At 45.0% G+C, this 26625-nt stretch overlaps 1 protein-coding gene across 7 annotated transcripts in view; it reads left to right on the top strand.

Annotated features, from left to right (window-relative positions):
- The window catches only part of AFF4 (ALF transcription elongation factor 4), a 110700-nt gene that overhangs the window by 68046 nt on the left and 16029 nt on the right, over positions 1-26625 (top strand). For 5 of the 7 annotated variants that reach the window (XM_075900325.2, XM_075900328.2, XM_075900321.2 and 2 more), the window contains 9 exons: positions 2552-2588; positions 5204-5252; positions 9485-9505; positions 10013-10067; positions 11174-11211; positions 12087-12249; positions 12838-13752; positions 16858-16946; positions 21413-21650. In XM_075900325.2, the coding sequence (XP_075756440.2) occupies positions 2552-2588; positions 5204-5252; positions 9485-9505; positions 10013-10067; positions 11174-11211; positions 12087-12249; positions 12838-13752; positions 16858-16946; positions 21413-21650 (1605 nt within the window). The remainder of the gene's footprint in view (positions 1-2551; positions 2589-5203; positions 5253-9484; positions 9506-10012; positions 10068-11173; positions 11212-12086; positions 12250-12837; positions 13753-16857; positions 16947-21412; positions 21651-26625) is intronic. The other 2 variants (XM_075900327.2, XM_075900326.2) reach the window with 2 other exon arrangements.

Raw genomic sequence — 26625 nt, 5'->3', positions numbered from 1 at the left:
TCCCTGCTTCCCCACCTACAGACTGATTGGTCTGGGAGTCGGAGAGCATGTGAAGTCTTTGCCCTGCTCCCTGATGGCACCCATGCCCCTGGTGGTGGAAGGAGACTTCACACACTCCCCCTTCTGCCTCTAGGCCAATCAGGACTTGGGGGCGGATGAGTGCACAAAGTCTCCTCCCGCCCTACCAGGAGTGCATGGTGCTTCTAAGCACTGCGCACTCCTTGCAGGGCGGGGAAAAGGTGGAGGAAACTTCGTGCACTCCCCCAGGCCAATCAGGGCTTGGGGGCAGGGGAGCACGCAAAGTGCCCCCCTGGGATTCCAGGATTGTGTGGTGCTTAAGTGCCACACGCTCCTTGCAGGGTGGTGGAAACTTCATGTGCTTCTACCCGCTGCCAGATCCTAATTAGCCTGGGGGTAGGAGAGCAGCAGGGCTTTTGCTGGTCGGATCAACCTTCTTAGAAGGCTGGATCCAGCCTGAGAAGACCCTTTTGCCCACCCCGGTGCAGACAGACACAAACCACACAAAACAACTTAAAATCCAATTTTTTTTTTGTACAGGTGAAAGTTGCTCAGTTGAGAATCTGAGACTGAATTCTGTTTTGCACAAAGCAAGTAGTATAGCAGCATTGTAAACTTGTGCCACGGACTACCTAGCTGTGACAGAGGAGGCATAGCTAAGGAATAGTAGAATGGTTTTGTTTCCAGGTTTAGTCAGATGTGACTTCTCTGAACATTAGCAGTGGCATTGATTATGGACCAGTTGTGCTCCTGTTCTGTTAGTAATGTGGTATTGAGGTCACTGTCGTCATACATACTGTAGCCCAGTGTTTGAGAGTCTGTAACACTGAAATACTGGCTGTTCCCTCTGCGTGGCCCGTGCTGCATGGGGTGTGCGGGGCCAAAACAGCTGCTTGCTCCACTTGCTCCCCTGCAGCGGCCTGGCTGAGTGGCACAGAAGTCAGCTGAGCACCATAGCGGGAGGGGAAGGGGGGCGGGGCAGTGATGTGCGGTGTGACAGCAGCTACAGGCCCCGCCTCCTGGCTGTGAACGTCACCACCCTGCCCCTCTTTGCCTTCCGCTGTGGCGGAGCAAGTGGCATAAGCAGCCATTTGGGCTCTGCGCTCCCCATGCAGCACGGGGAGTGTAGAGCCCAAATGGCCGCGGACCCCTGAGTGAGAGGCGGGAAGGGGAGAAGAGACAGAGAGAGAGAGGCAGGAGATGGAGGAGAGCTGAGACACAGGCGGGGAAGCAGTAGGAAGTGGGGGGGAGAGAGGGACGGAGCGAGAGACCGGAGGCTCAGGAGAAAAGACGGACGTGGAGGAGAGACCTGAAAATCCTGTCTTATGATGGGCTAATTGGCTAGTTTCAAATAGAACCCAACAATTCTCAACTGGCAACCACTGTTAGTCTTTGCTACTTGGGATATGTCTAAACTACATTCCTCTTTCAAAAGAGGGATATAAATTAGACACTTCAAAATTGCAAATGAAGTCGGGATTTGAGTTTTCTGTGCTTCATTTGCATAATTGCGTCATGGCGCTCTTTCGAAAAAGTGCTATTTCAAAAGTGAAACCGCAGTCTGGACACAGTTCTTTGGAAAATAGGAGCCTTTTTTGAAGGATCCTGTGTAGGGAATAATTCCGGACACACTGGGTGCAGGTGAAAACAAGCTGAGGTGTAAATGTTTTATTACACACTAGTCTCTCTCATTTTCAGCTATTTCATGTTTTTAGGGCCAGAGATGGATTTCCTTAAAACAAGATTTGGTCAGAAAAGACAACTATATACATATGGCAGTCTGCTTCCTGTACCTTTTCAATCAGATTTGCTTATTTAAGGGCTATAAAACAAGCTTTTGTTTTTTTAAATTACATTTAGCTGGATTTTCTGGTGCCAGGATCTCTACTGCTGATGTCAGTCAGAATGACCCTGTCTTGATTTTGAAGGCTAGATTTCCATATAATTTAGGTGTATACTTTACATAAGCGCACTTATCTAAAATGTGAGCATTACCAAGATTTTTACATCAATTAGGTGTTGAGTTGCATGAATAACTGAGGGGCTGGCATCAGATGGAAGCAGGGCAGGCCCAGGGAAGATCAGTCCCTGTGCTAAAACCATGTCCTTGGGCTTGGAATATTTTTTGGGATTGGTGCAGGGAATTGGGGCCTCAAGAAACAATCAAGTTCCTTCATTTATTGCTTTTGCTACACCACTCTGCTTTCAGATGGGTAGCAGTGTTAGTCTGTATAAGCAAAAATGAAGACTCTTGTGACACTATAAAGACTAACAAATTTATTTGGGCATAAGCTGTTGTGGACTGATACCCACTTCATGTGTCTCATGAAGTGGGTTCCAGCCCATGAAAGCTTATGCCTGAATAAGTTTGTTAGTCTTTAAGGTGCCACAGGACTCCTCGTAATACTTCTACTTAAGTCCCAATACACTGCAGTCATTTAAATGAACAGGGGGCAAGATGACTCAACGTTACTTTAATCATTTGTTAAAATTCCCTTTTGAAATAATCTTATGTAATCTCTTATTCCCTTAGGAGTCTCAACAGTCCACTTTTGGCACTGGAGAGCAGAGTGAGTATTGAAAGTCCTTTGATATATTTTAAAGAGTGTCTGTAAGTCTATATGTTCAAAAACTCCTAAACAGTAAGAACTAGGGCCGTTACATTTAGTATGCACCTTCTTCTCCTAACATGAAGCAAGTTCAGGGCTTGGTTGTGCCTCCACAACCGGAAAAGGACTGTTTTCCATAGCATGCAGAGGGAGAGCCTCAGCCCCTTCAAGAAGCCATGGAGGGTGGCGAAGGTAGAGGAGTGAAACCCAAGGCCATGGTAAAAGAAGCTGGGAGGGGCCCTCAGTTGCTTAGGACCTCTTAATTTGTAAGGAGGGCTCTGTGCTGTAGTACATGAGGGGCCAGCAAATGAGGGGGGGGAACCTGCCTAGCACAGGAATCTTACTTATGTAGGACAACATTCAGAGCCCCTTCCTTAGCTGGTGTGGCTGCTCCTGTGATCACTCTGCAGTATGATTCTCCCTCCTAGCAGCCTCCTCCCTTTCCATCTTATGGAAACTAATCCTATTCCAGGCAGAGCCAATTTTCCTCACATAACCAAACTAGGGATATAAAATCCCATTTGAAAAGGTTTTTTTAAAACATTATGTGTAACTGGTTAACCAATCCGCTGGGCAGGGGTTGCTCTGGCTAGGCCAGGGGCAGGTTAACTCATTACTCAGGTAAGCATTCAGGTAATGTGTATGTTTACTGAATAACCGGTTAACCCTTTACTTTCCTAAACCTGACCTTGCTTTAAGTTAGGCTAAGAGGAAGCTGCATGCCACATTTGGTGGTCCTAAATCTTACTGTTTAGGAGAAGTTCTTGAACAAATGGATTTCTAGACAGATGGCATGGACAGAGGCATATTTCTAAATTACATAGATTGATATCTTTTACAAGTCCTGTTATGTGAACTGAAGGGTAATGGTTAAACTTCACTGTGGTTTCTGGCTTCTAGAGAAAATACCTAGGCTATACCCAGTTACACTACTGTAATCCTCCAAAACATGTTTTCTCGCTAGATCTGACTGAAAATCACAGTGATAATTATATGTGAAAGCTCTATCTTCTGAAAGTCTGATGTCCAGCAAGGCAAATTGTGTGCAATAAAATAAAAGCTTTTTTTAATAGCTGGAGACAGTAACCCGTCTGTACCATAGCTTGTCAGAGCTCTCCATGATATCCTTATTGAACATAATTCAAAACAAAGAATATGGTAATGTCAGGAACTCCAGGGTATGACTAAACATAGCCTGACTCTCCCCTACTATCAAAGTATTTTTCAGAATTTGAATAAAAGTAACATCATACAGCTCTTATTGAAATAAGTGTTTAATTTATTATGAGAATTACTGAAATGGATTATTTATGTATAGTGTAATGAGTGTCACACACACCTCATACAGCTGCACTTCCTACTCCAATCAGATTAAGGAATAACCAATCAGATTAAGTAGTAAAAGCAGAGGCTTATTCTTGTATATTGACAAGTAGCTTACTTGGAACACACAATGAAGAGAGCAATTAAAGAAACAGTGTCAAACTCCTAATTAGACAGGCCATATGCCATAGCAATAGTAGAAATCTAGAAATGCTTCATATAGAAATGGACTGTAAAATGGTGAGAAGCCAGCCTGATCAGACACTAGGAGTGATTCTCCACTCCTACAGATTTCACTGGAAACCAAATTTATGACCACTTTAATTCCAACTCATATTGTGATGCTCTGGGCAGCCTGCCAGAAGTCAGGACTTTAAAGTGATGTACTTTGATCAAAATGATAGACTCCTTACTCACTACTGCAGAGCTAAGTAGGGATGATGCTGAAAGTAATGTTAACATGAAGCTGCCAGCTAAGTAACTCCATGTCTTTGCATGCAGAAAGCAGTACAATTTTTTTCTAGAACAGTATTCTCAACTGAGAGAAGGAAAACAGTTTATTTCACAGCATTCAAAATAAATTAAACGTATTGCTTTCTTTAAAAACAAAAAAAAACCTGTTGTGTATATTCAGGTTATGTGGAAACAAAGAAAAAAAACCCATGTCTGGGCTGTGCCTACCAACTTGGGCTTTTGGGGCTTGGGCTCTGGCATTTTTTCATTGTTGTGTAGGTTTCCATGTTCAGTCTGTAGACCAAACTCTTGGACTCTGCAGGATGGGAGAAAACAGCCCTCCAAGCCGGAGTTGATGGGAATGGGCCTACTGGGTGTTTTTCTTTGTTGGTGCAGTTTCTTGCTATGCTAGCTTTTTCACCTCTGGATCTTCTAGTTCAAATTTAAGTCAGATGTTAGTGAAATAATTCTGTTAGCTATACATGAATCAGATTGGGACTATCTCTAGCACGTAGAACTGTTCAGCATGATAGGCTCTGCTTAAGAGAACCATAAAAAAGGCATAGAAAGGCTGTATTGCATGTCAGGAGTGAGGTGCATTGATTGAACTGTGGGGGAAGTTTTCATAACACCTGCTTGCACCATATCAGATAAACCAGTTTGTCCTCCATTCCTCAAGTACTAAATTCACTCCACCATTTTTGCTTCCAAATTAGTCTAGGATTTTTCTCTTGTAACTTTGAAGAGTCTTATTTTGCTGCTAAGTTGTAATAAGGAGTGTGCTACTCTGTTTTTTCCAGAAAGATACAATCCTCAATCAAAAACATCCAATGGTCATCAATCCAAATCGTAAGTTGTTTATAGGAAAGAATTAGAACATCTTCTCCAATACTTTCCAAACTACTATTGTCTGAAGTGTTAACGGATTTTAGCCCGTTAAGATGACAATAACCTTTTCTCACTGTTTAAAGTGGACACAGCAGTTCTTAGTAGTATATTAATTCTAGTTTATTACCAGAAAATGGCTACCAAACTCACGTGAAAAGGACACTTTTCAAGATAGTAGACATAAAATTATTGTACACAAGGACACATGTATGCATGGTGCTTTCCTCCCCTCCTTTTTTGTGGTATGCTAGCAGGATATTTATATAAAATGTATATTCTTGGGATTGATTATGTTTATGTGTTTTGATGAGAATGGGGAGGGCAGGTTAGGGTAGAGGGACCTTTTAAATAAACGTTCATAGTTAGAGAAATCCAGTTGATCAGGTTGTGAAGTTATGATGTACTTTGTGCTGCTTTATTTTTATTAATCGAATGAAGGGTATATCTGCACTGCTAGCCAAAATCGAGTTAAGATATGCAATTTCACCTGCGTTAATTGCATAGCTGAAGCTGAAGTAGCTTAACTCTGCTTTTGGCACTGTCTTGGCAGCAGGCAGTCGAAGGAAGAACAGTCTTCCTTTGAGTTCCCTTCTTCCTTATGAAATGAGGGTTACAAAAATAGGAGCAAGAAGCCTGTTTTGAAATTATTTAGAAATAATGGGCTTGCTGTGTAGACGCACACTTGGTTATTTCGACATGCAGTGTAGACATAGCCTAAGGTGCCACAGGACTACTTGTTTTTAAAAATGGTTTGGGGAGCTCTGATCTGTATTCAGATGATACAGCATAGAATATGCCTAAGGATGCTTAAGTTTGGGGCCCTGGCTTCTGCTTGAATACCAAGCATCTATTAGGGATGTAAAGGAGTGGTAGACCAATCAATTACCCGATAAGCATAGGCTTTTCAGGTAGTCAGCTACTTGCTACCTCTGTATCAGAGGCAGCAAGTGGGGGAAGCAAGAGCTGGTGCTGGGGAGAGCCGGCTTAAAATCCAGTTTCCCCTAGCACCACCTCCATGGTGCGCGCCCTCCCCCCATCCCTTGCTGCCTCTAATATCAGAGGAGGTGGGAAGTCCCAGCTGGGGGATTGGGATCAGCAATCCCTGTCAGGTGTGTGTGCGCGTGTGCGTGCATGTGTGCGCCCTGGCTCCTTCTGTATTTAAATTGGAGACCCACAGTGGGGTTTGGTTCCACACCCAGCGTGAGCCAGGACTGAGCCAGGCTGCCTATTGACAAATTGAGTAGTCAATAAAAATTCTATTGAGTACTCAATTAGTTAAATACCCATCTCTTAACATCCCTAACATGTTGACACGAATGTGCAGGGCTTGACAAATCAGACAATCTACTCGCCTGTGACGAGTAGATTTTAGCCTGGTGCGGCCGCGCAGCGTGGTCACTGCATGCTCAGCGTGCACTTCCATGCAGCTGGCAAGCGGCTTGGGCAAGCCCTGCGAATGTGGTAAAATATTGCAGAACATGGAGACCAAAAAATACACTTCATCTGTCTACTATACAACCAAAAAAATCAGTGAAACTAGAAGCTTCTTGATTAGTTTTTTTTCCCTCATAAATTTTCCTCAAATGTATTCTGTTCCGAATGAACCAGTTGGGTGAAAATTTGGCATCTTCTGTTCAAAGGTTAATAGTCCCTAGAAAACACAAATATGAGTACCAACTAAGTTTAGTGGCTGTCTGTATATTACTTTTGGGGATATTCTGCACAACAAAACTTAAATTCTGCACATAATATTTTAAAGTTCAACAAATTTTATTTGTCAAAATAACACTATGTAATCATGCCAGTTTCAGTTGTTTTGGTAATTTATTTCTAAATACTTCTCCGTATATTTGTCTAACAATATAGCAGTGGTTCCTAACCGCTTGGGGGCCGGAGCTGGGGTTAACTGCTCCCGCCACGGCTGTTGGGAGATGGCCAACCAGCCATGCAAGAGTGTTTTGCTGCACAGCAGGAGGGCCACTCAGAGCCTGGCACTCAACCTTAGAGCAGCCATGACCCAGTCAGCAGCACTCAGCTGGCGGCTGGGAGGCAGCACAAGGCGGGGGGAAGGGGACGGGGGGGAGCAAGCACTTGGGGCTCCAGGACTGGCGGACTCTGAGGTGGGGGGCTGATAATGGGGAGCTGGCAGTGGGGGGCCTCTGTGAAGGTATGGTACAGTGGACTCTGGAAACAGGAGGCTGGCACGGGGGGAGGTATGGTGGTCAGAGGCTCTAAGGGATGGGGGGTTTGCACTGAGGCATTTGGGATGGGAGGCTAGAAGAGGGGGGCCTCTGAGGGCAGGGGGCTGGCACGGGGGGGGTTGGGTGCAGGGGACTCTGGGGTCAGTGGCTGGCACTGGAGTACTCTGGGGACTGTGGCTTTTTGTGGATGGGCAACATTTTATTTGCATATTCATTATACAAATAATGAATATGCAAATAGGCAAATAAAATGTTGCTGGTCTGCCTAAAGTTTGTGAATGGGTTTGCCAGTCCTCAGTATAAAAACAGGTTGGAAATCACTGTAATACAAGCATACAAATATTACCTTAGGAGTAGAGTGTTTTAAAACCCCTTAAGATAACACAACCCCTGTTTCTCTGCCCCCTTTCCTCCCAGAGCCAAGCCAGAGACAAGACATCTGTAACCTCTCCCTTGACCCCTTTCCCTCCACGGAGCCCAGATACCAGTACCATGTTTTTTTCTTGAGCCTAGCCATGCCCCCCCCCCCCCTCCAACTCAGACACTCACAAGCCTTCCCACCCCACTTCCAGAGAGAAACAGTCTGATGCTTGGTCCTAGGCTGACCCAGTTTCCTCTGTGCTGCCCTCTTCTTCCTCAGGGCTAGCTGGGAAACTGCAGCTGCCCAGGATTCCTCTGGCTCAGGGCCACTCAACTTTGGAAGCCTTGGGGACCACAATGATACTTACAACACATACCAAGGGCCACAACTTAAGCGTGGTTGCATATATATGCAAATAGCTTTTTTCACACAATGCCCCAGTACTCCTGGCACCTCCTCCCTGGGGGCTAGAAACACAGACACCCTGTATCTGTCTGTTCCAGCCTGTCTGCTTGCATTTTTCAGTGCTCACCCCACCTGGGAGATGCCTAGTCGTTGTGAAGTGTGTTCCCAGTGGAGGCCATGTTCAAAGGATCCTATGCACGGGCTACGTGTTGACCCCTGCGTAAACACAAATTGCACTGCAGGCCGCAAACAAACAGGCCTCGGGCTGCATGTAGAGTAGACCTTCTCTAGTTTCTTCCCATACTCTCCTGCTCTCCAGCAGTGTCTTCTACTTGTGAGCCAGTCTCTGCCAGTTTCAGCAGCCCCTAGTAGCAGCTAGCAGCACTGCAGGCCATTTCTCTGAGGGAGAAGTAAAGCAGGGTTCTGTAGTATTTTATTATTGAGACAACTGTGTCAAATTTGATCATTTTATAAGTATGCATTTACCCTGGAAAGTTGGTCTCTTAGAGTTGCCCTGGGTTAGGTCTTGCTTACGCATCATCGTAAATAGATAGTTTGCAAAGCAGGTTTTGCCCTCGATTATAGCAGTTCAGTTGTAAAGTCTTCAGTTAGCAGTTGTTTTACTGTGTAAGCAGAAATAGAACCCCCCCTTTTTTTCCCCTCGCATGCCTGTCCAGTCAAGTCCTAACAGGAGTAAAAAAGCAGTAGTCTCTCCACCCACCTCTGAAAAACCTGATTGTGTCTCTGATGTGACTAGATAAAAGATGCTTACCTACACAAAATATAAGAGCTAACAGAAGATTGCACCTTTCCTTTGATGCCATAATATTATTCCAGCAATGCTATAATTATGGTTGCAGTTGGTATTTTAGTGGGTACAAAAATCACCTGTGGGGGTATTGGAACAATGTCTACAACTGGGGAGTCTGCAGAGATCTGTGGTAATTTCTGGGAACAAACCTCTCCCCTCCCCCACACACTAGATTCAAATGTGGATGAGAACTTGTGTTTATTGCAGTGAACTTTATACTGTCTGAAGTTAAATGATGGGACAAGATTGCACTTTGTGTAATCAGTAAGCTTATTCTTTTGGGGTGCCTTTTTTGGGGAAAAGATACTTTGGGGATTAGACCCAAGAGGTTAGAATGTTAGGATGTTCATTAAAACAGCCATACTTAAAATACCCGCTTGAGAAACTTTAACTCTTTCTTGTTTTCTTCCTCCAGATGTGAATCAAACCAAACAGAGTAAGATACTGTTTTTATATATCCTAATGCCTTTCATTGCAAAAATAAAGCAAAAAATAACAAATACTCTCATAAATGTTATTTTGTAGTATTCAGACATTATGCTAGGTTTTTGAAATAAATTTAGATATGTATATTGAAACATATCTTTTATGACAACAGTGAAATTCAACATGATAGATTTTCAAGTGTCACTTTTTAACTTTCTTAATTCTGTTGAAATTATACTCTTGATCATTTGCATTTAGGAAGGCAACCCTGAAAATAGTAGTTTCACCTTTCACACTGAAATTATTATTTTTGTAGCAGGGGTTCTTATAGTTCAACATTGAACATGTTAATATTGAGTTCTGTAAGCAATGCAACACACTCTGTAAAGAAGGTAAATTCTTAGTGGCATTTTAGATCAATTTATAGCTGAACACTACTTTGGATTTAACTATCAGAGTATATGAAAAACTTATTCTTTCTTTCGTTCTTTCTGTTTCTTTCTTCTTTTTCACTTAGTATGTTAAAAGATGACCTAAAACTCAGCAGCAGTGAAGACAGTGAAGGTGAACAGGTATGTACCACTAATACTAAAGATTTAGAAAAATTCAGAAGACACAACTGAAGTGTTCAATATTATGTTTCTATTTTAGAAACCTGCAGTGCTTGGCTAGTTGCAAATTGAATACTTGTCAGTAAGAATTAAAGCAAGATCTTTCAAATTAACTTTGTAATAGTACAGAATAATTTTTTTTGAATATATAACCACTTGTGGGAGTCTTTGCTTTTGGTTTTACTTCAGATGTCCAGATCTTATGGTTTATCAATTTTATATTGCCTTTTCATCAACATAAAATGGAGCAATGTACTCAGGAAATATAAACTTAGTGACAAGGACACAGACACACACACACACACCTGGCCTTTTAAGGATGTGGTAGTTTTTCCAAATAATATATGACATACATTTTTCCAACCAATAGTCTGGGATTGGTTGTTGTCTAATACATGTACACATTTCCTTTTTCTGTTACTACTTCTATAGTAGCATCGTCACTCTAGTTGGGAAAATTTAATCTCCCTTAGTTGATAGGAACTCTCTCTAATACAAATTGTACTGTCTTCAGAAATGATTTTATAACCAAGATGGTGGTGGTATCCCATTCAGTATCCCAGCTTTATTTTCCGTTTTAATTTCCAATCCCAGTCTTGATCCTTCTGATCTAGATAATGCTGATGAGGCATTATGCAAAATGCCTCGAATGCATGGAATAGCACCTTCTGTTACTTTGGGCAATTGAGGAATAACATTGATAGACCCAAGTTGTAACCAGTCCTCACACAGAAAGTTGAATGACACAGAATGATGAGCAGAGTGTAATTGGAATTTAGATAAAAACCATAGTAGAATGTGAAAAAATCTGGGGAAGATCTTGACTTTGTCATTTAGTTGCTACATGTTTTTGGGCAAATAATTTAATTTGCCTGTTACAGTCTCTGAGGATATCTGCTTTTGTAAACAACTGCAGTTTGCTCAGATGAGAGAGGCCATACCTGCAAAGTTGGTCTTGAGGAAGGCGTATTGGAGCTCTGTTTTTGTTATAGGCTCCATGTACACGCAACACAAATGTAATTTTAGAAGCTTCTTCCTAACCTTGGTTTTATTCTTTTAAATTACAGGATTCTGATAAGATCGTGCCAAGGAGCACACCTGGAAGGTAGGCATTCATAGCTGATTTTTGACCGTTCATGGCAAGTAAAGTACAGTAAAACCTGTGCTATCTGGAGCTTTAAGCATCTGGAAAACTGTGGAAACCAGCACATTTCTGATGCTGGGAAAAGCAAAAAAAAAAAAAAAAAGAAAAGAAAAGAAACTGGCCCTTCAAGTGTCAGGCCGCTCTTCAGACAAGCGTGCAGCACATACCTGGGAGAGGGGTGAACAGCTGGAAGCAAGCATGCATCTCGGCTTCCTCTGTGGATCCTGGCACTCCCAGCAGGCCGGCCAGCCCTCCCGTGGGCGCCCCCCCATCTCCACCCCCAAGCTTCCACATTCCCCCACACCAGGCTGCATCATGCCCTCCCCCTCCCACTCCCTGCTGCTCGTGGCCCCCTCTAGTAGGCCACATCCCAGCCCCTGCACGGCTCCCATGGTTCCCTCCTATAGGCCCTGCACGGCTCCTCCCCCACCCCTCAGATAACCAGAATTTTTAGGTTACCGGCATGCCAGATAACACAGGTTTTACTGTAATTACATTTGAGCAGATGAGTGTTCCTAATTTGATCTGACCATTCTAAAATTCCATGTCTCACACAGTAGAGTGCTGACTTGTAACCACATGAAGTTATTAGAACTTGATCGGTGGTTAAAGAGCATTTCCCCTCCAAGTAACTACTTAACAGCTTGGAAAAAAAAATAATAATTGGTTTTCTAAGACTTTCCCATTTCCTAAATTATTTGCTGTTATCAATTATGTAGAATTTACTGTTAGATAATTAAGAAGTGAACCTGTTTAATTTTTACTCTGCAGAAAATTACTATGAAATTTGTGTGCCTTACACAGTCTTGATGTTTTTACTTTTTTGTCTTCCCCAGTAATTCTGAACCATCCCAGCATAATAGTGAAGGAGCAGATAATTCCAGGGATGACTCAAGCAGCCATAGTGGATCTGAAAGTAGTTCTGGATCTGATTCTGAAAGTGAAAGTAGTTCCAGTGACAGTGAGGCTAATGAGCCATCCCAGTGTGCCTCTCCAGAGGTAGGCTTTGTTATCTGGTTTGAGTACTAATCCATCTAATCCAGTTTTGATTAAGAATACAGCGATAGTTTGAGAATATGCTAAATAAAGCATAAAATTGAGAAAACATTGTGGAATGCTTTTCAGCAGCAGTTTGTCGAATATGCTAAATGAACTGTTTAAAAACCCACACTTTTAGTGCTTGGCTTTGACATGTATCTCATGCCACTTGACTCTGAAAATTTGAGTCTGAGTTACTCATAGTAATATTACAAAACTGAAAAGGTAGCTTAAAGCATAGTATGCACTAACTTTCATTTAGTCATTGATATGTCTGGTATATCACACAATTATGGGTGCAGTGATTGGACCAATAACATCTACTGTGGCTCCTCTCATTCACTGCCAACAGTTGTTGGTCAATGCTCTGTGTTAGCCTCACCACAGTGAAGGTACAGGAGCTGTGATTTACACACTATATTCTAACACATCATACTGAATTCACTAGTGAATTGGCTGTTCCTTTGGTGTATAGCAAAACATTGCAGCCCTCGGAGGGAGACTGAGGAACAAAATGTACAGTGTTTAATACTCTTTCCTCTTTTTTAGCCTGAGCCACCATCAACGAACAAATGGCAGCTTGACAACTGGTTGAACAAAGTGAATCCACATAAAGTGTCACCAGCTTCTTCTGTGGACAGTAATATCCCATCTTCACAAGGTTACAAAAAAGATGGCCGAGATCAGAGCACTGGGAATGGGTATACAGATCAAAGTGGATCTAAGGAATCTATTTCCTCCATTCCAGGGCGAGATTCCAAAACTACCCAAAAAGGATCGGAGAGCAGTCGTGGCAGGCAGAAGTCACCTGCACAGGGTGATAGCACAGTACAGAGGAGGACAGTTGGTAAAAAGCAGCCCAAAAAGGCAGACAAGGCAGCTGTTGAAGAGCCAAGAGGAGGGCTGAAAATAGAAAGCGAAACACCAGTGGACATGCCAACAAATATGCCCTCAAATAGGCATAAAGCAGCCACAAAGGGCTCTAGAAAACCCAACATAAAGAAGGAGCCCAAATCATCCCCTCGTCCTTCAGCAGAAAAAAAGAAATATAAGGCTTCAAGCAAACCTTCCCAGAAATCCAGGGAATTCATAGAAACTGATACCTCATCCTCTGATTCTGATGAAAATGAGAGCCTGCCTCCTTCATCACAAACCCCCAAATACTCTGAGAGCAATAGGACTCCTGTTAAATCTTCCATGGAGGAGGATGACAGCTTTTTTCGGCAAAGAATGTTCTCTCCTATGGAAGAGAAGGAACTTCTTTCACCACTAAGTGATCCAGATGAACGGTACCCACTTATCGTGAAGATTGACCTGAGCCTCTTATCAAGAATACCAGGGAAGCCTTACAAGGACATAGACCCACCCAAAGCAGAGAAGAAAAGTGCACCAGAGAAGCATACAAGAGAGTCCCAAAAACCAGCGTCAGACAAAAATTCCACCAAGGGCAAAAGGAAGCATAAGGTAAGTGATCAATTGAGAGAAGTTTGATTTGAGACTAGATAAGTTTTCAATCTGTTGATGGTTTGCTACTGAGTTAAGTTAGATAGCCCAGTGGGGAAGGATGCTTAGTCTTAGTCACTCCTCTGACCAATTAAAAAGTGGTACTGTCTCTTTTGAAGAGACTCTGTCTAGGCCAGTGGTCCCCAACCTTTTGGGATTGCTGGGTGCCCGGGGGTGGGGGCCGCGCATGTGCCACGCACCCAGGTTTCAAGAATGGTTCGGGCAGCTCTGGTCACTAGGTAGGTGCACATAAGTGCCCCGGCGGGCGCCACGGAACCTGCGGGCACCACATTGGGGACCACTGGTCTAGGCTGTCTTCACCAGAAGGATGATTGGTGAGGTTAAAACAGGAGACTGGGTTCCTGGGACTTTAGAGCCAGATGAGGGAGGATCGAAGCATGTGTGACGTGATAAAGATTGTAACTCTCATTGCTCACAATGGAATTTATGCTGTGACATTTAGACTCTTATTGTAGTGGTATCATTGGATATAGAGGTGGGTAAATAGCTTTTTCTTAGTGACACCAACACTGGCTCTGTTTAAATCAACAGATAGCCAAAAACTCTTCTTATGCTGAGCTCTGCCCGGTAATGCTTCTTATTACTAAGAAAATGCAGGGCTCTTTGGTAGGAGTGTGGACTGAATGATTAATTAGTTTATCCACCTCTGACTCCTGCAATTCTAAGAAATCATCCATGACTATAGAAACTGAGAAGCCCTGATTTGGAGCCATAAGGGTATGTCTATACTACACTTAAACAGCAGCAGCTGGCCTCTATTGGCTCATTTGGGCGGTTGGGCTATGAGCCTGTTGAACTATGGTATTCAAGCTGGAGACTGGGCTGTTACCCTCCCTCCTGGTGGAGACCCAGAAAGCACCTTGCTCTGCCCCTACACCAGAGGTGGACAATATAAAAATGGCAGACTGCAGGGTTAGAGCCTGGCTGGCTACTGCTGCTATGTTTACCTGTGGCTCTGCAGGTAACAGAGGATCACAGTTCTCATTGGCCATCGAAAGTGAAACCGCTGTCTAGATGCAGTTCTTTTGGGGAAAAAAAAAACAAACCCTTTTTCGAAAGATCCAGTACTCTAGAAACTCTGGACAGCGGTTTCACTTTCGAAATACCCTTTTCCGAAAGATTGCAGTGACTCGATTATGCAAATGAAGCACAGGATATTTACAGTAAACTTTCGATAATCCGGTACCTTTAGGACCCAGGGGGTGCCGGATTATCAGATTTGCCGGACTATCGGAAGGGGGGGGGGGCTATGAGAGGTCTGGGGTGGGGGGGATGCCCCCCCTTCCAATAGTCCGGCTCTGCCCCAGGCGTCCCTGATTTAGCCGCTGCTAGTCAGTTTCAGCAGCGGCTGAATCGGGGACGCCTGCAGCAGAGCAGCTGGAGTGCTGCCAGGTTGGTCCTTGGTGCTACTGGACCAACCCGGCAGCACTCCAGCTGCTCTATCTCAGGCGTCCCCAAGTCAGCTGCTGCTGAAACTGATCAGCGGCTGACTCCAGGAACCCCGGGGCAGAGCAGCTCTGCCTCAGGCTTCCTGGAGTCAGCCGCTGATCAGTTTCAGCAGTGGATGAATCGGGGACAGCCCGGCAGCACCCCAGCTGCTCTGCCCCGGCTTCCCTGATTCAGCCACTGGTCAGTTTTAGCAGCGGGTGAATCGGGGAAGCTGGGGGCAGAGCAGCTCCAATGGTCCAGCTGCCCGGACCACCAGATGCCGGACCATCGGTGTTTTACTGTAAATCCCCACTTCATTTGCACTTTCAAACTGCCTAATTTACATCCTTCTTTGAAAAGAGGGCTGTAGTTTAGACATAGCCAAACAGTTGTCTTCAATTTACTAGCTTCCCTGCTGAGAAACCAAGTGATTTTTGGAATGAGGCAGTATTGGTGAACTTGACCTGGGACTGAAAACAAATGGATTCCTCCATTCTTGTCCCAGCTCAGGTTACCTCTTTGCCGGAGTCAGCAATGAAATTGAGGAAAAGTTTCTCATCTGAAAAATGGGCAGGTGACTCCTGGGAGGGACAGAAAGCAGGACACTAGCTAACTTGTGTGAGGATGGAGTGACCTCTCCAGATGACTCTGTCCCACCCCATCACAGATTATCCAGCTGGGGGGAGGTGCTTCTGTCTTCCTGCTACACCAGATACAGAGTTCTGAGCCACAGGGCTCTCTGGAATGACAGTGGTGAAAGGAGCAGAACGTCGGCCCTTCCCACCCTGGGGTGTCTCGGGAATAGGTTTTGCCCCTCCTGTGTGTTACCTTATGCTATAGAAGATCTAGCACTCTGTGTGAATGCACTCAGTCTCCAGTAGCTTCAAACCTAATGGCCGCCTTGTTTGGCCATTTGTTCTTTGCAAAACAATAACAAAAGTGGTGGCCATTATGGACAGAAACCCATCATAAAGAGCTATGCACCTACATCAGGTTTTGGTAGGATCACTTAAGCTTGGGCCATATCCCGAAGAATTGTGTCACTAACCATCTTCAAAGTCCTGAGGCCACCTCCCATTCCTAGTGGTGAGGTCATGGTGGACATGAGTCCTTTTGTAAGGCCAATGGGAGAGGCAAACTACTTTACAGTCCTACTCTAAAATACTGAGTCTGAGAGATTCTGCAATGATCATCTTAAGTCTAACAGCTGATAGATGTCAGTTGCTTATATGATTTATTGATCTTTGGTTGCCCAGTTTAAGTTCTGTTACAAAAGAGCATTCAGTTACTAGAATACAGTATAGTAAATTTTATTATTTTGGACCCTAATCTCGAGCTGTTTTTCGTATTAGAATTACTGTTATACACTTGTTTTTCTGCCTCTGTTGCTTATGGTAGATTTGAAGATTAATGAAAGTGTGATGGCAGTTTAGAAATTCACTTTCCAAACCTTTTGACATGACAATCCACTTTTTTATAAGCATTAGCTGTTATCAAAAGTAATATTGACAAATATTTAATGACACTTTAAGAATTTTGCTTTTTTTAATCCCCTATTGTTAACCTGTAAATATCAAACTCTGTCCTAAAGCGCTCCTTTATGCTTGCTTTATTCAGAATGATGATGAAAACAGAGCTGGTGAAACCAAGAAAACTAAACTGGAAGACAAGTCTTCATCAGGCCACAAGACTTCCAGCAACAGAGAGTAAGTAGAGTGGGAAAATTGGCTGTGTTTTACGTCTTATATGGCATATAATGTGTTAAGGGGAAGATTGGGACCCAACACCCTGTATGCACTTAAAAATCTCCCTCTAAATATCTACTTGCCATCACCAGTGTTCCCTCTAACTTTTTAGGTCTACATGCAGAATGAATATTTTTATGTGCACAAATACAGAGATGTGCAACACATAATCTACATGTCGGAGCACATAACAAAATTGTTTCTGCACATGCGCAATTTGTGGCAGGGTTGGGGCTGAGGGGCTTAGAATGTGGGAGGGGGCTCAGTGTTGGGGGAGCTAAGGGGCTGCAGATGGAGTGTTTGGGGTATAGAAGGGGGCTCCAGGCTGAGGCTAAGAGGCTTGGAGTGTGAGAGTGAGCTCCGAGCAGGAAGCTGGGGTGGGAATGCAGAGTCTAGGTGAGAGCTAGGGTGCAGGAGGGGCTCAGGATTGGGTATGGGGTTTGGGAAGAAGATAGGATGCTAGAGCAGGCTCATGACTAAGACTCTGGGTTGGGGTTTAAGTTCCCTATGTGCTTGGGAGGCCACCCAGGAGAGATTCATATACTGTCTAGCTGACTTAACAGAGCACCCACAGCTGGCAGCATGTTTCTACTGGTGGTGCACACATGCATATGCCTCAGTACACATAACAGAATGTATTCTGCACATGTATGGGGGGGCAGAAATAGAGGGAACATTGGTTGGGGGTGTAGACCACTTACCTGGGGTAGTTCCTGAGGGGTTTTTTTGTTTGTTTTTGGTGAGGGTGACTCCAGGCAGCCTGTGCTACACTGCCTTCTACAGGCACCACCCCATGCAACTCCTGTTGTCTGCCTTTCCCAGCTAATGGCATCTGTGGGGACAGAGTCTCCAGGTGAGGGCAGTGCAGGGACAGAGTTTCCTAGTTCAGGTGGGGAGAGGGAAAGGACCTCTGCTTCCCCTCCCCTCCAGAAAGGGCTGGCCCAGAAAACAAGGGCGTGATGGGCTGCGTCCTGGAGGCTCCCATTAGCCGGGGGTCCTGGCTGCAGCCCTTAAAGTCCCTTACTTAATCCAGCCCTACTGCTGCAGCTAGTGGAGATTGCCTCTCCTCTGGCCCCAGCTTTAGATGGCTGTGGAGCTTAGAGGGGGCTCTGGCCACCACTTAGAAAGGAAAAATCAGTTGCAGCTACATTGTTCATGGGGCAAGCTTTCATGTGTACCTTTTTACCTTAAATTTGGGGTTTCACAGTAACTAATCTGCATGCATGTATTTCCCAGAACCTGGCACACTGTTCGCTTCTAAGAAAGAAGAGTTAGTTTATTTAACAACTGGATTTCACTATTGCAAAGTAGTTTGTTCAAAGGTCATTTACTTTGATAACTGTTTCAGATAGGTCTGGTTTATTTCCTTCTAGGACTCATTTTTCTTAATTTTTACCTTAACACAGGATAGTGTTTAAAAATAGGCAAGCTGAATAATACTAACATATGTAAGATTTTGAAAATCTTCACTTCACCTCACCTCACGCACAAATTAATCCACTCCTTGGAAAATGGATGATTCCACATCTGTTGAATGAAGAATTAAACTGCAGTGCTAAGAAGATAATTTTTTTTCCAAGTCTTGCAACAACCCACATCTTTTGATTTCTACTCCTAGGATTTAACTACTGCATCATTTTTAAAAATTCACCACAATTTTTTTTATATTGACTGCATTTATCTTGTGATTACCATAGATTAGAACTGCTCTATAACTGGCAAAATAGATGTCTTATAGCCACATAAAATTATTTTTTCAGTGAGTCACGGTGCAAATTAACAAGGTTCCTAGTGTACAGGCAGTCCCCGACTTACGCGGATCCGACTTATGTCGGATCCGCAGTTACAAACGGGGTTGCCCCAGAGTACACGGACTGCGGAACCTCGCGGTCCTGCCGCCCGTGTACTCTGGGGCTTTCTCTGCGTCTCCCTGGTCTGCAGACCAGGAAGACGCAGAGCAAAGCCGCGGGGGGGCGTGGGCAGCGAGGCAGCCCAGGCGCGCCTGGACTGCTCCGCTGCCGGCTTCCCCGCGGCTTTGCAAAGCCGAGGGGGGGGCTCGGGCAGCGGGGCACCCCAGGCGCGCTTGGGCTGCTCCGCTGCCGGCTTCCCCACGGCTTTGCAAAGCTGAGGGGGGGGCTCGGGCAGCGGGGCACCTCAGGTGCGCCTGGGCTGCTCCGCTGCCGGCTTCCCCGAGGCTTTGCAAAGCTGCGGGGGAAGCCGGCAGCGGGACAGCCCAGATGCCCCGCAGCTGTCCCGCTGCCGGCGTCCTCAGAGGCTTTGCTCCCCGTCTCCCTGGTCTGCTGGTCTCCAGCAGACCAGGGAGACGGGGAGCAAAACCGCGGAGGACCCAGGCGGCGAGACCGCGGTGCGTCTCGGTCCGCCGCCCGTGTCTTCCTGGTCTGCTGGGGGGGGGGGGGGGGGGGGCGCAGCTAGTAAACCTCCCCCCCCCCCCCCCCCCCCCCCCCCCCCCCAGCAGACTAGGCTTTTCTCCGGATGCCTGTGGCAGAGCAGCTCGGGTGCTGCCGGTTGGTCCCTCAGCGCCGCTCTGGGCGCTACTGGTCCAACCCAGCAGCACCCCCCCAGCTGGTCAGTTTCAGCAGCTGCTGAATCAGGACGCCTGGGGCAGAGCAGATGGGGTGCTGCTGGGTTGGTCCAGTAGTGCCGAGGAGCGGCGCTACTGGAGCAACCCAGCAGCACTCCAGCTGCTCTGCCCCAGGCGTCCTGATTTAGCCGCTGCTGAAACTGACCAGCGCTGACTACAGGAAGCCCGAGGCAGTGTTGCTCTGCCCCGGGCTTCCTGGAATCAGCTGCTGATCAGTTTCAGCAGCAGCTGACTTGGGGACGCTTGGGGTTCTTAAGTTGATTCAGTATGTAAGTCAGAACTGGCGGTCAGTTTCAGCAGCGGCTGAATCTGGACGCCAGTTCTGACTTACATACAGATTCAACTTAAGAACAAACCCACAGTCCCTATCTTGTACGTAACCCGGGGACTGCCTGTACTTTTAATCAGTGGCAAGTTGTTAATTTTTGTGGTTTTTTCCCCGACCTCTTCCTTAAAATATGTGCTACTTCAGATTACACAATAAAACTATGCACTGGATCCCATATTCCATTGTAACAAATAAGAAAACTTTTTTGCCAGAACCTGTGATAAGTCAACTACTTTTCCTAGCTTTGAGCTGCTGAGAACATTGGCTATTCTGAATTACTAAAGTGTAACAGAGATACAAGGTAGGTGAGGTAATATCTTTGATTGGACCAGTAAAAAAAAAAATTACCTCAGCCACCTTGTGTCTCTCATATCCTGGGACCAACACAGTGCAACAGAACTGCATGCTGCAGGGTAACAGTTTCATTGTGTTCAGTTAGGAATATTAAGATATTTCAGGGTTTCTAAAAAATGGATTTTCAGATTGCTTGGCAGGGGCTCTTGAGTTTATTCTTACTCTTCTATTTGTATTCTGTCAGCATAAAACCAAATGTTCTTTAGATTAATAGTATGCAAAAAGTTTGGGTTTTCTGTAAACAATTTATTACTGTGCAGATAGCTGTCCAAGTGGCTTATCTTTCCAAGTAGAAGATGGGTTAACAGGCCTCATGCTTGCCATTGATTGCCAACAGTAGTCCTTGAACAGTTAAGGCAAGGAGGTGATACATATGTACTGGATGACTGAATTAAAGGCAGTGTTCTCTTTAGATTGGGCAAATAGAGTACATGGCAATCAGAACAAACTCTCCACCATAATGTTCCAGCAGTCAGGCAGGAACAAACAGTGTCATTGATTTTTTTGGGGGGGTTGTAAACTTCTGATAATCCAGCACCTTTAGGACCCAGGAGGTGCTGGATTATCAAATATGCTGGACTATCAGAAGGGGGGGGCTATAAAGGGGTCTGGAGTGGGGTGGGGGGGAAGCCACCCCAGCCCCCTCATAGCCCCCCCTTCCGATAGTCCGGCTATGCCCCAGGCGTCCTCCATTCAGCCGCTGCTGGTCAGCGCTGCGAGACCAACCCGGCAGCACCCCAGCTGCTCTGCCCCAGGCGCCCCTATTTAGCTACTGCTGAAACTGATCAGCGGCCAACTCTGGGAAACCCGGGGGCAGAGCAGCTCCAATTGTCCAGCTGCCCCAGCACTTCCGGGTTCCTGATGGTGCCGGACCATCAGGAGTGCCAGAGCATTGGATGCCGGACCAATGGAGTTTTACTGTATTTGGTTTTTTGTTTTGTAACCTAGTATTTTTCTGGATAGAATCTTTTTTCAAGTCAGAACAAGATCAAATAGTAAAAACAAGATAAATCTGGTTCACCAAAAGAACAGATTTATTAAAAATGAGGTAAAAAATAAATATCCCCATACAGAGTCATGTTAGGTCAAAGTAATTCTTTTTGCTGTATCTAAAAATAAGCTGTTCTTATTCATTTTGTGCAGGTCTTCAAAACTAAGTGCAGGTAAAGAGAAGGATCTGCTCCCTTCTCCTGTAGCCCCAGTCCTTCAGAAAGATCCCAAGCAAGAACATGGGTCCCGGAAGAGAACAGTCAGTCAATCTTCTTCCTTAAAATCAAGCAGCAACAGTAATAAGGAGAGTAGCAGCAGCAGTAAAAGTAACTCCTCTTCCAAACAAAAAAAGACAGAAGGGAAGTCTTCTAGCAGTGCCAAGGAAATCAAGGTAAGGAGTTTTTGTAAATTCTTTCCTCTAATATTCACTGTTTCCCTGTGTGCAGTTTTGCACGTCAATGTATATTCTAAGCTTTGATTGAAGCTTAAAACTCTGAAAAACTAAATTACATTTTACTCCCTGTGGTACTACACAAATAATTAGATTATAAGGAAGCCTGTAAATGGAAAATAACTCAGCAGCTATTCAGTAGAATTGTAGTGTCCCTGGGATAGGTTGGTGCTAATGTTATATGCAGAGCTCAACAATTAGTGTAATCTACTCACCAGTGGCAAGTAGATTACAAGATGGCACAGCTGTGCAGCGCCGTCAGCGCATGCGCAGCACGCCGAACTGCGTGGCTGGCAAGCAGGGCTTGCTGCCACTTGATGAACCCTGGTTATATGCACAGATGTGACTAGTGTTTTCTAATGACAGGTTTGACCTCTCTGGTTCAGCACCCTTGGGACCTGACCAGTCCCAAATGAGGGAATTTGCTTTACATCAGGAGGTTCCCTGCTGCCAGTCCCCAGCCCACCTCCCCTCCCAGCTGCCAGCCCTAGCTGCCCCATCTGGTGGGCTGCCTTGCTGCTGTGACCTAAGAAGTCCCTGCCTCTGGCCCAGCCCCATTCCCAGGACAACCCCAGCCAGCCCTCTTGACCCCTGGAGCTCCCAGCCAGGACTCCCTGGTCCAGGAACATGGACTATGGATGTTGCCAGACAAGAAAGTTCTTGTTTTGGGAGGTCCACTGTGAATAAAGATAGTTTATTCATCATTTAATTTGGTTAAGAACATTAGAACAGCCATACTTGATGAGACCAAAGGTCCATCTATCTCAGTATCCTTCTTCCAACAGTGGCCAATGCCAGATGCCCCAGAGGGAATAAACAGAAACAGGTAATCATCAAGTGTTCCCTCTCCTGTCATCTGTTTTCAGCCCCTGACAAATAGAGACTTAGGGACACCATTCCTGTGCATTCTGGCTAATCAGCAGGGCTCGCAGAACCGCGGTGAGCCCTGCTTGCTAGCTGCGCTGTCCAGCGATCTGCACATGCGCAGATCGCCTGAACCCGGCTCTTCCGGGTTGCAATCTACTCGCCACAGGTGAATAGATTGCATTCTTTGTCAAGCCCTGCTAATAAGTATTGATGGACCTAACCTCCATGAATTTATCTAGTTCTTTTTTGAACCCTCTTAAAGTCCTGGTCTGCAACATCCTCTTGCAAGGACTTCCATAGGTTGACTATGCGATGCATGAAGAGAAATTTCCTTTTGTTTATTTTAAACCTTCTACCAGGTGTCATTTTTCAGAGTTATTTATATAAAAATAAGAAAACAATAATATATTCTTTTATATGGATCAAATAATTGAGCCAGTTGTGATTTTTTTTTGCAGATTTTACTTCTGACTATAAAAGAAAAGATAGTACAGTCATCCCCTCCCCCCCTCCCACTCCCACCCCTCACAATCATGAGGATGTGTTTCAAGATAAGACCATTCACAGGCTACAGAGTTAGTGTGCTGACTTGCCTTGCTTGCCAGATGCTAGGTGGATCTGATTTGTCCTGGGGAGTTCTGCAGTTGTTGCGTTTGGAGCCATATTAAAATTGCAGAATTCCCTCATTGTGTGGGTAGGTTTTGAGTCCTCAATCTCTGGCTCTGGAGGCACATATCTTATCCATTGTGCCACTTGAGGAGCCCCCCAACCACCCTATCTGCAGGCCCCTCTTTATCCTTCCTGTGTTCAGGGGTGCCAGATCCATCAAATAGTTGAGCTAATTGTGATTTTTGTAGATTTTACTTCTGACCATAAAGGAAAAGATAGTGCAGCGTGTTGTCCGTTCCCCCCCTCCCTCCAGCGCGATTTGATTTGCTGCAGTCGGGAGAATAAAGTGGTTTATGTTTGAGGATGGGAGAGAAAAAGGGAGATTTTTGGGGAAAAAATCTTTAGAAACTAAACTCAGAAGGCAGCTCAGACTAAATGTATTCTTGTGACATTACACGTGTGTGTGGAGAAGGAATTATGGAGTCTGCCTGCTCACGCCTATATAAATGGGTCATGCATAATATCTGAGGATGTCTGATTAAAACAGTATTAAACCTAGGTGTACGATGGACAGGCAAAATACAGCCCATAGGCTGGATATGGTCCACCTGTGGCCCAGTGGGAGCCTTAGACAGGCTCTCTTCCTGCACACTGCTCAAAGTGATGAGCTGCTGGGGCCATGTGCTCTCTGCATGCCAAGGGGGGGCAGCTTTGCACACTGCCCCTGCTCCCAAGCACCATCTTGCAGCTCTTGTTGGCTGGAAACTGGCCAATGGGAGCTGCCTGGGTCGGGCTTGCGATGCAGGCAGTGGGCGGAGGACCTCCTCCCAGTGGTGTGCAGTGCACAGAAATACACATGGCCCCCACAGCCAGCTACAATGAGTGTTGTGCGGGGCACAGCAGGCTTCTCCTGAGGTGCAGAGTCTGGCTGGGAGGTGCTTACCTTGAGTAGCTCCTGGCCAGCAGCCTAGCAGGGTTCTGCACCTGGCACTCCTCCTCCTCCCCAAACCTTCTGCATCCCCGCTCCTGCACTCATTGCCCCCTGCCTTAGGTCACTACTCAGACCCCCATGCCCCATCATGTACACCTGTTCTAGGTTACAACCCAACCCCTTACATCCCTCCTCCAGGTCGGAATCCTTTCCTAAACCTGTATCTCCTCCTGGACCCTGCACCTTGATCCCCTGCCTATGCCAAACTCCCTTCTGCACCGAACCTCCATCCCAGGCCCCACACCACCTCCATTAATATCATGGAATAATGCGGCCCTTGACTACTTACTAAATTCTTGGAGTGGTCCTCTCCTCCCCCCATCAAAAATCATTGCTTACCTGTAGTATACGATAAGCAGTTCTCACTGACTGCTGTGCTGTCAGATGGCAAGAATATAATGTGCTAAGGGCAAAATGTGACTACAATTCACAAGACCTGAATTGCATTGTAGGATGTTGGTTCCATCTTGTTTTGAGGCTTCTGCAATAAATAGAGGTTCAAAGCAGTAGGGATGAAATTGGTATGTTGCTGTATTTGGCACATCTTAAATGGCTAACCTCAGCAATGTATGAAGAAAAGATTTGAAGCAAAGTCAGAGGAACTAATCATGACAGCTGTGTGTGCAGATTGAAGCAACTGCTATTCTAGATCACAAACTTACTTTCTTCTCAAATGAGCGAAATATCTAAAGTAGGAGTGGAGACAACAACCTTAGATGGTGACTTCATCAGATTTTGTAAGCCAGGCAGGGTTCGTCTAGTCTGTGCATGCATGAGAGGCTTCCAAGGAACCTGGAGGTGCCTCAGGGAATTGTATTATAGATTCACAGACACCCGTTTTTTCCTCTGCATTAGCACAGAACCAAGTCTGGGCTATTTTTTAAATGAGAGTAATTAGTATCGCCTTATGTTCAGTTGGGGTTTAATTCCTGGCTTTAATTAGTATATTTGTGTGTGTGCCACTGAACGTTTGCGACAGCTGGGTGTATTTCTGTTCTGAAGTGGGTGAATGGAGATGATATATTGTTGTTTTTTAAGCATTGAAAGTTTGTCTTTCGCCTGCAGAAGTTGGTTCCATAAAAGATACTACTATGTCTCTTACTTGCTATGTCATGTTGAACTGAGGTTTAAGGCTCCTAACACATTTTGGATGCTTGAAACTTCTGAAATAGATAGTCCCATGTTAGTAAAAGCCATGCTACAGAGTCGATTCTTCTGAAAGGAACAGAAAAGCAGAAAACACTTGCAGCACCTTTTCTAGCAGGATAATAAAATACATGGAAGTTAGTCATTACTAGGTTGAGGAGGGGAATTCAGGTTATTCTTGGAAACCTTTTGTCTGATTTGTTTTAGCAAAAATCCATTTGGCCTGTCAGGGAGGCTTGTAAGGGAGCTGATTATGGTTCCTTGATCATTGGTCTGGCTGTACCCAAACATATGTTGGAGCACCAGTGATGAAGAGAAGCCTTTCAAACTCATGATGTGCAGGTAGTAAATGTGAACTAACATGCTACTAAGCTGACCTTCTAGTATGTATTTCATAGAACACTAGAACTGGAAGAGGCCTGGAAAGGTCATCGACTCAAGTCCCCTGCACTCACGGCAGGACCCAGTACCGTCTAGACTGTCCTGATAGATGTCGATCTAACCTGCTCTTTAAATATCTCCTGAGATGGAGATTCCACAACCTCCCTAGTCAATTTATTCTAGTGTTTAACCACCTTGACAGGAAATTTTTTCTAATGTCCAACCTAACCCTCCCTTGCTGCAGTTTAAGCCCATTGCTTCTTGTCCTATCCTCAGAGGCCAAAGAGAACGATTTTTCTCCCTTCTCCTTGTGTGACACCCTTTTAGATACTTGAAAACTGCTATCATGTCCCCCCTCAATCTTCTCCTTTGCAAAGTAAACCAGCCCATTCTTTCCGTCTTCCTTCATAGTTCGTGTTCTCTAGACCTTTAATCATTCTTGTTGCTCTGCTCTGGACCTTCTCCAATTTTTCCACATCTTTCTTGAAATGTGTTGCCCAGAACTGAACACACTACTCCAATTGAGGCCTATTTAGCACAGAGTAGAGCAGAAGAATGACTTCTTGGGTCTTGCAGACAACACTTGTATTAATGCATCCTAGAATCAGGTTTCCTTTTTTTTTTTTTTTTTTTTTTTTTTTTTTTTTTTTTTTTGCAACAACGTCACACTGTTGACTCATATTTAGCTTGTGGTTCTCTGACCCCTAGATCCCTTTCTGCAGTACTCCTTCCTAAACAGTCACTTCCCATTCTGTATGTATGAAACTGATTGTTCCTTCCTAAGTGCAGTACTTTGCATTTGTCCTTATTAAAGTTCACCCTGTTCACCTTGATGAACCATTTCTCCAGTTTGTCCAGATCATTTTGAATTATGACCCTGTCCTCCAAAGCAGTTCCAACGCGTCTCAGCTCTTGGTATCA

The sequence above is a fragment of the Pelodiscus sinensis genome, chromosome 16, assembly GCF_052426305.1.
Source record: "Pelodiscus sinensis isolate ZL-2025 chromosome 16, ASM5242630v1, whole genome shotgun sequence".
Classification (NCBI taxonomy): domain Eukaryota; kingdom Metazoa; phylum Chordata; order Testudines; family Trionychidae; genus Pelodiscus; species Pelodiscus sinensis.
This window is presented reverse-complemented; position numbering and strand designations above follow the sequence as displayed.